Genomic DNA, 13,704 nt, shown 5'->3' on the forward strand with positions numbered 1-13,704 from the left:
ACATTCTCACTACAACAGATGTGAGGAAGAAAGATGGAAGAGGGTTTTTATTAATTGTACATGTTGAAGATGAAGTGGTACACGATCATAATCTGGACCTGACCACTCAATAATTTCTTCATTAAATCTGTAATTTTTTAAAAATTATTTTGAATACAGTTAGCCGTATCTTTTATAAAGTGTCTAAGTCTTGATATGAAATCTTCAAGTCATCCAGAACTGATGAACTATTGGAAAATATGTACCATATTTGTAGTGTAGTTACATCTTGTAAATCTCTGTCTAGTTTTTCCTGCTAGAGAAAAAAGCTGTCTCCTTTTCTGTATGTGTTAGTTAATAGTGATCAAACAATCTTTTAATATTTTCTGAGTGACCAGTTAGGTTGAGCGTCTTTTGTTTCTCACTGCCAAGTTTATTCTTCAATAATTTTGTAGCTGTTTCCTGATCTGGTTACAGTCTTTCAAATATTCACAAGAGTATGACATGAGCACCACATGTGTAGTTCTATTAATGGTCTCATTCTGCTGCATAGAGATAAAGCGAACTTCTTGATTTTTATTTCTCTGCCTATATTTGTCCTTGTAAATTCAACTTTGTATCACATGTTCACTTCCACCACGATCTGCAAAGCTCTTTTTGATGTCATTGATTTCAGATGTAGTCCCCATCTTCTAAGTTTGCCCTGTACGTTTTCAAATGATGACGCTTTATACATGATTTCAGTCGTACGCTTATGCAGCTGATAACATTTATTCAGCTAAACGTTCTCTTTTCCAAGCAGTCTTCGTTAGACTTTTCTCTCAGATTATGGGAATACAGCACAAGTTTGGGATGAGAAAAGATATCTGCAGGTCCTCTTCCTTCTCCAGCAACATTCATTCTATACAGAGCTAATTTTGCTGTCACTGTGTTTTGTGGCACGTAGTCAAATGCCTTGCACAAATCTTGGCATGTTATTTCAAAGCACTTACCTTATCAAAAAGAGTCTGTTATTGAAAAAGATAGAAAGTTATTTTGACAGGACCAGTACTCAATAAAGCGATACTGATTGACATTAACTGAGCTCCAGCTTTTGATTTATTGCTTATTGTGTATCAGGATCAGTGTCAAACTACATAGTCTGTCTGTTTCTCATAATACTCTAAAAAGTATTTGATTTTTAAACTCTTGTAGAATTCTGCCAAAAAGAGGTCACACAAATAATTGAAGGAACAATGAACATCTGCCTGTTTGAAGAATTAAAATACACTGAACAGCAAAACAGCTGTATGTAGTTAGGAGGAGTCATCTGAAAATGTAGAATTGCCCATTTTGTTGATTTTTACTGTTTTTAAAGATATCACCAAAGATTAACCTAATGCGTTCTGTTAGTGAAATAGGATCAAACTACTCAGTGGAAAAGAAATCCTTCAGTTTTCTTCAACCTTTACTCTGGCAAAACTCTTCTCAACTTCAAAGTAAATTTAATTAGCATTTGTAGGCCTGAATAAAAGTAGCTCCTGTAGAATTCAGGGTAAAGGACTCATATTTTCTGGGAGGTGAACCCAGCTCACTGGAAGTTTTACAGAATTTGTCCCTTTGTTTCAAAAAGAAATAAGAATATTCAGGGTTTACGGTGTCTTTGCTTTGTGGAGTAGTTGTGCAGACATTATAACTAAGACGTGTTGCAAGTTAACTGTAAAAAATTTACCCACATTTCTTCTGTGTTAAATGATAGCTAAGTTTATAGTGGACTGTCAGATTTCTTTACTTAATTCAGCAACATGCAAGACATCTATCTTAACATCTGGTTTTTAATAACAGTTGACATCTGGGAGCTCTTTTTTGTTCCAAGAATGGACTAGGAACAGTAGTGATATTGGCAGTGTGTATTTTCAGGCTAAAAATCCTGTCTATTTCAATCATAATTAATTAACATTAATTTTATTATTTTTTTTAGATTGAATTAAGTGCCAGCAATATTTTACACCAGCTAACTTTCACAGTTTTGAAACCGTAGAGTGTAATTTTTTTATCTTTCTAAGATATTAATGAGTCAGTTTTAAGGATATCTAAAATGATAAGATTTTATTTGATTTTGAAATGCTGAGTTAAATGAAAAACATTGTATTGTGCACCTCTGTTCTAGAAGCTGAGTATCACATCAGAATTTGGCACAGTAAAAGTAGATATAGATATGTGCGTACACATCTCTATAGATAAAGAATCATTATAGAAAATGTAATCTTCAGTAAATGTATCTGGGCAAGAATATTTCACTCTTTTGGTTTAGTTCATGTTTTTTTATTTTGTTCTTTTAAACTTCAAGTTTATAATAAATGTAAAGAAAGACCTTCTGCTTTCAGCATATCTACAGTAAAATAATACTTTTAAAAACAAATTCATGAAATTGTTATGATTTTTTGTGTTTGCCATTAATGTTACCTATCATTAAAACTCTAAATAAATGAGTAATCCCAATGGTTCAATAATTGAAAAAAGGAGAGAAGCTCTCTAATAGTACTCAACAATGTGCAGTGTTTAAGGATTGCTTAAAAGATAGGTTTAACTGATTGCATGTTGGAAAAGTGTAATTTGCTAACAATAGATTATTTTGGTGGTTCAGCATTTTTGTGTCTTTTAACCTAACAGAATGTAAGACAATTTGATAAAAGTAACTACTTTGTTTGCTTATGAGGTTTGATCTATTTCTGCTGTCAATGTTGGTATGAATTGCATGCAATTAAAAAATAGATAATCTTTTAATATTTAATCATATAATCTACTTCCTACACACTGTTTTAACTGGGTGGGAAAAATGTTTACGTCATTGTTCTTGTTTTTGTGGTTGCTATAGATGCAGGTTCTTGTATATGTAATACAAATTTGTTCAGTTGGTTTTGCTAGCTTACATTTAAAAAAAATAATGTCTTTAACAGTCAAGAAAACTGTATTTTATATGCACCAAAGTAACTAACCTTTTCTTCTTTCATTCCAATGCTAACTTCTTCTCTGTGCATCTCCTAATGTCTGGCACGCAGGATGATGAGGAGGGTATATGGGCATAGCCATTCCTATAAACCAAAGTTCCAGTTTTGTTTTGAGGGGTGAGAAAATCTCTTTTCTATCTCTTTCAACTTTCAGTCTAATTTTTACTGTTTTATTTTAAACTGCATGGAGCTGTGTTTCTTGACAAGCGTGTTTGTGAACCATGTAAAAAATTATTTGTCATATGCAATGAACAGTACAAAACTATGTCTAATGGTTTAATGGTCTAATAGTTTAATTTTTTTTCCTAGCCTATTGTGGCTAAATGTGTAGGTAGGTACAAAACTTTAAAAAGAGTGTATTTGTATCTGTTTGTATCTGCCTAAACAATTTCCTGTTTTCAATGGGTAAGAATTTCTTTAAACTAGTATTAATCTGCTGTAACATCTTGAAAATCCCTGTAAGAAAGCTAATCTCTTTGCAGAATGAGTATGAAAATTTGATACTTAAGAAAGTTTGCCACAGATTAAGCATACGATTTTACTGGAACAGAATTTATAATATGCGTGGAAAAAATGAGACTACCTATGAAGCTACAATGTAATTAAATGAAATTTGAAAATAAGCAGCAGATGCTTAATAAAGAAAGTATAATCTGTCTGTGCAATAAATGCTCTTTGCCTGAAATAATCTGATGGACTAACATTCATACAGTAATTTGGTTGTGATATTTAAGAGCACAAAGTGCAGCTTATTTGTCGCTCTCAGTTTTGAGCAAATGCTGTGTTGTCACTGTGTGTCAGTTACTGATCAAGGCATATCCACTTTTTTGGTGCTTGCCTTTGAAGCTGTAGGTAATTTGTAGCTCATGATCACTGTGGTCTCAACATTGCTAAGATCATCAGGCCTGATGGTTTGCTCATAGAAAATGTTGCTCATGTCACTACTTCTTACTGGAACAATTCTATTTACTACAGTAGGACTGTTCAGAGGAACAAAATCTACTCACATAAGTAAAAATTAACATGTTATTAAAGCTGCCATACCTTATGTTACTTTGGTCCCTGTCACTCCAAGGTTGAAGACTGTATAACTTGTTTTGTTTCCAGTGGTGTTATAAGCCACGTTACAAGTCAGTTGTTCTATTTGACAGGAATAATTTTTATTCTTATATACTTACTTTTTAGAATAGTTATGAGGTGCAAAATTAGTGCTATCCATAATGAATATTTTGTATTTTATTTAAAAAAAAACCAACTGTTGAAGCTTTCTGTCACAGAGAAGTTTAAGATTCAATAGTTGTAAAATCAAATAATGGGCACTGTGGTACCATTAACATTTATAAGATAGCAACCTTGGTTTTTTAGAGAGTAGTTATAAACTTTTTTGGTTTTATGTTTTCTGATTCAATTTTAAATGTCATGCTTGCACAGGTTGTATATGTAGGTAACCTCTGTGTTTATGGACGCACATATTGCATGTGGTAGCAGTAGGAAAGGATGTGACTCAAATTCTAAATCTTTTAGTTCCTCTTTCTTCTTTCCTGAACATAAGTAGCCTTAAAAAGAAACTGGAATTGTTTTTTTCACATAAGAATGTAAAAAGGTTTATGGGTATCCTTAGTGTTGTGTTTGAAGTAATTAGCAAGTTCTGTTAACTGCAGCTGCATGGTATTTTAATAGCAGTTTATGATGTTATTTAAAAGTAATGTAATTTTCAGCTGTTTGTCAGCATCATTCTTCTGTTTTGGGTGTGGAGAGCAGATCTTTGTTTATTTTCCAGGCCCATATGTATTTCCAATTTAAAATCAGACATTCCTCTCTGACTCTTTTGTTCAAATGCCAACATAATTTATCTGGTATCATTATATACCAGACCCTTGATGAAGAACTTGTTTGCTGTTTCTTTTTGGGCAGGGGTAGTATACTACTGCAAAGGTAGTGTATCAAATAGCTGGTAGGAGGTATAGCCTGCCTGTCAGACTTAACTTGTGAGTAGACCTGTCCTTGTAGGTGGAATAGCCATGGTGTCGGAATGGCTAATGTGAGGTGAAAACCCATGTCATACACCTCCTTCCCTAGGGGAAAAAAATAGCTTCAGTCTCAGACCACTAAACCTTTCTGAAAATGTGTGATAGTGCTAAATTTCTTCATATTTGCTATTAAGAGCTGCAAGCATATCTTACAAAAGAGATACTTGCAAAATATATACTTAGAAGAAGTAATGGATAAACTGTTCTGTTTTGCGCAGACTGGAGAGCTAACAGCTTGATTTGGCTATCTCATCTCCACTCGTCTAGCTCTGCAGTGGGGTTGCTCAGGTAGAACCGAGCTACTCAGCTCTTGTATTAAACCAGAGGAAAACTGGATTTAGTTCTCAGAAGTATTCTTGAGTAGTAGAATTTATGACGTAAACTAGTTTCCAGGTCTTTATTCCTACTTTCTGATGTTTGAGTAGGGCAGGAGTGAAAAATTACTTGATTGTAAGATAACTGTATGGTACTTTCTTATATATAGTCTAAAGCCCTGGATCTGTGAAGGAAATTAATGGCTTGGATAACTGGATTATTTTCTGTTTCTACTTACAATCAACACTGACAGTCAAAAGGCAGATACAGTTGAATCTTGCAGACACTTTCTGTGTAAGATACACATTTTTCCACATTTATTTGCTTTTTAAAAGTCTGGACATTGTAATTAGTTCTGTTATAATTTTCTGTGTGATATTCCTTTTAGAATCCACTTTATAATGCTGTAATTATGGATTGAAAGGAATAGTGCCTGCCATTTAGTTTTGGAACATTTTAATAATTTATATTGCTATTTAAATAAGACACAAGATTTGTCTTGGATGCATATGGCTCAAAGCTAAATGAATTCAACAGCTCGAATGGTTAGTAATCAGGGTGAAATGAACTGTCTTGAATTGTGCATTACTATTTAAAAGTGGCATCATTAACATGAGTAGAATATCCAAGTGATTACAATAAATACATTTCTGTGCAGAGTTTTAAAGCTCTAGGCATAAACTCTTCACTACAGAGAGCTCTGTCCTGTGTTTTTGACAGTGCACGTAAGAGGAATCTGGATGCTATTCTCACCAAGGCAAGGCGATAAAACTCCCTGAACAATTGTTCTCCACCAGGAATGATGGGTGCACAGTTCACTCCGGTTGTCTTCGTAGTGCTGTGGCTGCAGGGTTAGGCAGGATGAGTCGACTCTTTTTGTGTGGTAGTAGTAGGGTGGATGAGTGGTCAGACTGGTGAACTTTCAGCACCCTTACGAAATGGATTTGGAGACTAGATAAATGGAACAGGAAGGAGGTGGATATTTCATCTCCATGTGGGAATGAGCTGATTTCACTCTTCATAATGTAAGGACTCTTAAAACAGCCCTTAATTCATGGGATTGAACATGTTTTTACCATTCTTCCTCTCTCACTGTATTCTGATTTTCATGGCTGGGTATGAAATCCTGAGTATGACTGAGGGACATTAAATATCTCAGCCAGCTGTGTGTATATGAAAATGCAGACAATACAATTAAATTGGTTGTATATTTTGTTTAGAAAAGCTTCACTGTATTTTTTTTTATTGCAGACTTCTATCAAAAGCAAATTGTGAACGTGAGAAAACCAAGAAACCCAACAAGAATGAAAATGAGGGATATATTTTATATTGGAGAGGAAAATACAATGTTAGAAACAATTTAATTTTAGAAGTATTTGAACTGCAAGAATGTGGATTTCTAGAAAAAAGTCCTTCACCTTACTTTTTTTATAGTTCATAGATTTGCCATAATTTTTAGTTATACAGTTTAAATTACATAAACTGTGAATGCAGCAGTTCCATTGTGACACACAATTTTGTTTATGAACCAAAGCATATTAATGTCCTTTCAGAGTCTCAAAGACATATTTGCTTTGGTTTAAAAAAACCTTGTGTACAAAGTGTACAATCATTCTGAAAACTGGCTATGAAGAGACTAAGGAAACCTTACTTTGTTTTTTGTTGCAGTAGTGTAAAATAAACACTATGCTTTTGAATTGGAGTTGATTTCTCTTTGAGGATTTTTTTTTTCGACAAAACAGAAAGCACCCGAGATACCAAAAAGTTTAGCTTCTGAACTTGCTTTGTTTCGAGTCTAATTTTATGCTGATTATATGGACTTGCTAACATTGGTTTAGGTAGCACGCAGATAGTCTTGTGCAATAGAAAGTTTTCCTGAGGCCGTGAGGTAGTACTCTGCCTAAGTAGGGATAGTGCAGACTGGTCCTCTAATTGTTCAAAAAGTGGTAAGTTAAAAATCAGTGAAGTCCTTTTAAACTTTACCACTTCAGTACTCAAATACTACAGAAGAGCGACATGAAATGATGGTGGAAATGTGGAGTGGCAGGACGAGAATGTGTTGTAAGGTTATAGAGAGCTTGTTACTCATTAAGGAACAGACAGGGTGTTCAGGGATATCTCACTGGCCAGTAAATTTGGTAGCACGTGTAGCTGCACTGGTTGGGGCTTGTTAGAAACAGGATCTCTTCCCCTCTCCTCACTCTTACAAAGGAAAATAAAAAAATCAGGAGGTGATGAGAAGTTTTAAGAATTAAGCCCATATAGCATTCTGTCATGTGTAACTGAAGCCATGTGACTCAGAAAATATGATTTGTGACACAGCTGAGGTGTGCAGGTAGAATACAAGTGCTTTTTTTTTTCTTTTCCATTTCTTACCACTGAAGTGCAGCAGACACTGGAAAAACAGTAGGACTTTGCAACAAGTATATGAGAAGTAAATCAGATGTTTTAAAAGATGTTTAGGGGTGTTTGAACAAGTTTATTGCCTGTTACATCCCTAGAATAGGGTTACCTTCACACCTGAAATAAAGAGGGACTGAAGCTTGTGCCTGCCAGCAAATGACATCTAGTGTTTTTGAAACTAAAATTATAAAGCTGGTCTGCTAAATTTGAATTTAGGAGCCGAACATAAAGTCTGTAATCTTAAAATTTTGCCTTGATAATCACTGTGGAGTCATTCTTCGGGAAGCATCAGTCTCATTCAGTAAAAAAAACCCTTCAAAGCAGGAATTGTTTACAGAATGGGCAAAGAGTAAAGCCTCTTAATTATTGCTCAGGCAGATAGTCACTGTTCAGTTCTAACTACTGAATGTCTTTTGTATGTTTTCGGGGAGGGAGAAGGACGAGGAGGCTGTTTTAAAACAAATGTGGTACCTAGCTTTGTCTTTGTTGGGATGTGGTTAACAGTTTTCTTTCAAGATGTCCTTAGTAACAGCAGTATAAAGCATAACAAAATTTGCTCACGTTACTATATAAGGATATGTTTAAAGACATTAACTATTAGCTATTGTTCTGCTTTTTGTTTTTATTATTTCAAGTCAAGATTTTTGTAAATAATTTATTTCTCTTTATGTTTGGATATTCTGTTTAGCCTGTTTTGGAAAAAAACATGTTAACTTTGAACTGAGTCTCAGTAGCATGCAAAGCAATGGAAAAATAAGGAGCATGACTGTTTGCAGTGTTCATTTTAATTCCCTCATAGAGTGTATGAATACTAGGTCTATGCTTAATTAGCTAAATGGGTGTTGCTACATTTACTGGAGCCCAAGGGCATTTTGAATTTGTGAATTTTTAGACATGATTGTTGTTTTACTGCAACTTGTTTTTTACTAAACAAAAGGAGGAACCTCCTTAGGAATGTTTGTTTGGCAAACTGTGGACAGATTTGTGATTAGTCTTCATGCCTGTTAAAATACTTTTATTCATAATAGAAGACATTTTTATTTTTTACTTTAATTGGGAGATTTTGTGTTAGTTAAAAAGTTACCTTTCTTATTTTCTTAAAGATTTCATTACTACTGCTAATATTTTGGGGTATTAATTGCCCACTGTTGAAGACAGAGGGTTTTCATTAGAAGCACACAGGAATTTATTTAGCTGTATGTATTTCATTATTTTTTTTATTGATTATACACTGGAAATCCATGAGTCACTTGACAAACATTAAACTTTTTCTGTGTTTCTTGTGGAATGGAAGATCAGTAAAGATGATCATCATTATTTTGAAAAAAACCTTCTTAACTTTCTGTTACAACACTGCTATGGCCAAATACATTAGAGTTAAGGTCAGAAGTTGAAACCCTGGGCCCACTGAGGTTGGTGAGAGTCTTGTTATTTATTTCAGTACTGTTAAGTTCTCACTCAGAGCAATTTCTTTTGATTTGTTCATAGTCTTGGTAGAAAAAATCCTGTAAATATACATATATGTGTTCTCAAATAGATTTGTACAAACTGGATGTCTTTTACATTACTCCAGCAGGCATTTATCTTATCTTATCTCAGGTATTTATGAGACACCAAATCACCCTCATGTCTAGCTATAGAACTTTATTATAGAAATTCAATAGTTTTTTGTCTGTCACTTGTATTTTAGCTGTGTAAGTCAGGCCATTCTACCTGAACTTTGGCCTCGGCTTCTTCACTGCAGGTGCAGAAGGTGTGCAAATAATCTGAAAATGTAGCTGCTGAACTGAACTTCAAAGCTTGTGGTCGGCCTAAAGACAACAACCACAGGGACTACAATCATCAGTCATGCTCTTTTATAATCTTCCATAGTAATAAATACAATAAATAACACTAGAGCAATTTTTAACACCGTAGAAAGTGAGAAAAGGCAGTATGTTTTTTCACACCTAAATGGTTTTGGAATGTTGTTGCTGCTGTAAACAGGAGTAGATGATCACTGACTTCACACTGAAAAAAGTAATCACATAATCTAGCTATAGATCAATATCCGAAGCTAGGCAAACATCTTGAAAAAAGTAGCAAAAATCTGCTTTAAAGAGATGTATTCAATGATGAATTGCATTTTGTTGGATTGCACTTCTACAAATATTCATGTGAACGTGTGAAATTACTATTATTTGTCTTGAAAACAGTTTCAAGCAGTTGTTTGTGAATATTAGAGTATGTGAATATGGGACTGGCAATACAGCATTCCTCCTGGAAGGTCTTGGTTTGTTTGGAAGCAGAAGTACCACCGAACTTAAAGACCTAATCAAAGGTCATACGACCCAAACTTTTGAATATAAGATTTTACAATTGAGTACTAAAATATATATATTTAAAAAAAAAAACAATTTTGAAGAAACATGAGATTTATATAAATTGCCCTGGGAAGTTTATGAAAAATACAAGACAAAATGTTCAGTAGAGTACAGAAAATAATACCTAATGAAAAATTATCTAGTATCTGTTTTTAATATAAACACATTTGTTCTCTGTTAGTTACAGTGCTATAACGCTGCCTCTTTTAAGAAAAAGAAAAACATGAAAAACTAACCCAAAAACCTCCCTGTGCTGACGTACTTAACATCAATGAAATACCAGTTGTCATTGCCTATGTCTCTTGATTTCCTCAAGGAGAAGCTTTGATAGGTGATGACTGCTATCATAGATATCCGGTCCTACCAGCCACAAGGCCTGGAGCCAGATTTGAGAGACATCCCTGTCTCTTCTGCTGCATGTTATTCTGGCAGTGGTTTCTAATGCAGATTTTGAGATCACACACATGCAATAATTGAAGTGCTTCATCTGGGTGTGGTGGCCAGAGCTCAGACTGAGCTGAGTGAGATGTGGATGTGAAGAAACAAGAGACATTTGATTGTTTCAGCAGGTGTGTACTACTTGCATAACCATTCTCTTTTTCTGCCAAAGAAAAGGCATTGGGCAGGATGGGATTGTCTTGAGTTTAAGCCTTGAATTAGTGGTTGAAACATGATAATTTAGAACTAATTCTATAACAGGAAGTACAATACAGGAATCTATGAAAAATATTCATGTGATGTAATTAAGTTCAGTATGAAGCATCTTGGGAACTTTGCTTTGATGACATTAAGCTATTTGCATACTTGTTCTCTAGTAGCAAGTATTAATGTAATGGGTTAGAAATACTTAAGGAAGGCCTGTTAATATTCCTCATTTTGCTATACTGTCCCACTCTAATTAGGCATCCATTTTGATATCAGTATTCTCATTTGTTCAAAAAAATCTGTTCTGCTAATTGTCCATTTCAAGAGACCGCTAGGCAAAGAGCAACTTCAGTTGAGTTCTACTGAGTTCTACCAACCTAGATAAACAGTTCATGTACTAGTTTTATTTTAAGCCAGATCTTTTTGAATAAAATAAGCAAGCTACTCACTTGAACAACTTTACTGGAAGATTTGAAGTAGTGGTCTCAGAAGGGAGAGGGACAAGCAGCTGGAATTTCTTTCAACAGCATATCTGGATGTAGATGAGGATATCTGTCCACACCCTTAGGCCATGGGCAGAGCACTCTACAAACAGCTGTGCCAGTTGATGACGTTGTTACCACCCACCCTTATGTGCTTATTACTGGTTTTCTGCTAGAGATTGTTACTCTCCCAGATCTCTCAACAGAAGAAATCACTCCCATCAATCCCATATCAACTTCAAGCAAACTGAGCCAAGTTAGCTTAAACAGTGATGAATACCCAGTCATCAGGCAAGCCTGTTTATTGTTGCCTGGTGTGGATTAGAGCGTGCTCCGACATTTCTGACTTTCTGTTGGAAACTGTGTGGTAACATCCATCTGATGGTTAGTGAAGAGCAGCTAGTGGTGGTAACATCTTCAAATGGAAGAGCTCAGTCTGGAAAAGAATTATGTCCATAAGTTAAAAACAAAAAGACCCTTACTGAAATCACTATCTTCAAAGACTCTTGCACCAATTTAGGTAATCAGATTATTAAAATTATTTAAATTAAACCAGTGTGCTTTTCTTGTTTAATCAGAATCAGAACCTCTTTGTTCATTTTGCAGATAGACATATTTTTACCAGATGCAAGCATGGAGATCAGTAATAAATTATATTTTCCATTTTATATAGGAGTTATAATTTTGGATAGTAAATCTGTGTTAAATTCTAGAAAAACCAGTTCTTAAAAAAAAAAAAAAACCCAACCAAAACCAGTTCAGATAGATCTTGCAATAAGTCTTTGCTGGGCCAGTTATATTAATTATATGATTAATTTTGTCACATGTAGCTCTAGGACCTTAAAATGTATTAGGTGATAAATCTCAAAGAAAGCTGAAAGCTGTGCTCTTTATAGCAGATCTTAAAGTCTATCTGTAAGTGTTTACGGATGACTACTGTTCCCGAATGCGGCTGAGGCCTAAATCTTTGTTTGTTGGAGCCATCAAAGTATGGTCACATTCTTTGTGTAGTGTTTTACATCTGTTGACCTGGCTCCTGCATGTGAGCTTTTCATGAGGATTCACTTTAGTTCTAAGAGTATGGATAGGGTCAAATGTAAACAATGAGGCAAGTTTTTAATGATTTAGGAATTCTGTTAGCTAGGATGATTTTGATTATGGCAGTTACAGGCTTTGGATCTGACTTACATTGGCTTGATACCCCTGTAGGAATTTATACCTGTGTAAGTAGTAAGAGACCCCAACATTTTGATTGGATGAAGTTGTGTTCAAGCCTTTTGGGTGGAAAGTGCTCTGAGATTGCCGTTATGTTTTTTGGTGTAATTGAGTATTATATCCTAGCTGCATCAACTGGGGGGGAGAAGATAAAGGTGAAAAGCTTTATTCCTTTTGCAAATTTTTGATCAGTTCCTGATCCAATGCTGAACTTGCCTTCAGTGTCATACTACTGAAAGAATTTTTATCAACTCTCGAATTTTAATCACTGCCTAACTCTATGCTGTAGCTATGTTTTAAATCTGTGGTTAGATTTAATGAAAACATAACTCCTTATCCACCCTGTTTAACTTACCCTCAATCATACTCTGTCTGAGGCTGACAAAGTTGTTGAGAAATGCATGTAGATCCTGTGGCTTTAATTTGTAAAATACGTACGAATGGCAGGTCATCCTTTTAAAAACTTAGAAAACTGCTTGGAATCTGTTTGCTGTTTTGTCCCAGATTTCTTTACTACACCAGACTCAGTTTTTATTCCATCCTCTACGCAATGGTGGTCATTCATCTTCTAAGAGATCTTTTTCTTCATTTGTTGAATTGCTTAATTTCTAAAGTCAGAGGTAGAAACTTTAGTAACAAACTGTCTTATTGTTAACTATTTTATAATTCAAATTAACTATTTTACAATTGCAGTGTTGCAAACCAGGTTAGATTGAGGATTGTAATGTATTTCCAGTGTGTAATTAATAGATGGAAAATCATTTAGAACTTGAATTGCCTTTTATTTGAAGAAAAATGATAAATGCTAAAAAAATCTCTGCTAGTAGTAATAGTTTTAGAATTGAACCTGTCAACCAAAATAAGCCTGCAACTGATTGCAGGAGAGAGATGGGCTTTTTTTTACTTGTTTAAGAAGTTCTCTAATTTTTAATTCAAAGTAGTGAAGACTGCTTGTTCAAATATTGCAGTGTCTTAGAGTGACTTGTCTTTTGGTTTTGTAGGAAGGAGAGGTCTTACTGTGAAAGCTACTAAAGTTGTATGTGAATCCTCCACAGATACAGTCATACTGCTTGAAGAAAGTGTGGGAAAGGTTTATCTGGAAATAGTTCTTCAATATAAGAGTCAGAAGAAAAATACCCTTTCTTTCCCTCTTCAAAGCAGTGTAGCTTCTAGGAATGTATTTTGAGACAAGCTGAGTGAGAACCCTGCTGTAGTTACAGAAAAAAATAGTTTACAGAGACAAAACATGAGTTCTCTAGCTGTATTTAACTGCTGTTAGCAC

The 13,704-nt window shown here is 34.6% G+C and overlaps 1 protein-coding gene across 14 annotated transcripts in view; it reads left to right on the forward strand.

Annotated features, from left to right (window-relative positions):
• Positions 1–13,704, forward strand: part of ERC2 (ELKS/RAB6-interacting/CAST family member 2) — a 557,034-nt gene that overhangs the window by 434,336 nt on the left and 108,994 nt on the right. For all 14 annotated transcript variants that reach the window (XM_075432855.1, XM_075432854.1, XM_075432857.1 and 11 more), the window contains one exon: positions 3,021–3,086. In XM_075432855.1, the coding sequence (XP_075288970.1) occupies positions 3,021–3,047 (27 nt within the window). In that variant the 3' untranslated portion in view covers positions 3,048–3,086. The remainder of the gene's footprint in view (positions 1–3,020; positions 3,087–13,704) is intronic.

This window comes from Opisthocomus hoazin, chromosome 11 (genome assembly GCF_030867145.1).
Source record: "Opisthocomus hoazin isolate bOpiHoa1 chromosome 11, bOpiHoa1.hap1, whole genome shotgun sequence".
NCBI classification, from domain to species: domain Eukaryota; kingdom Metazoa; phylum Chordata; class Aves; order Opisthocomiformes; family Opisthocomidae; genus Opisthocomus; species Opisthocomus hoazin.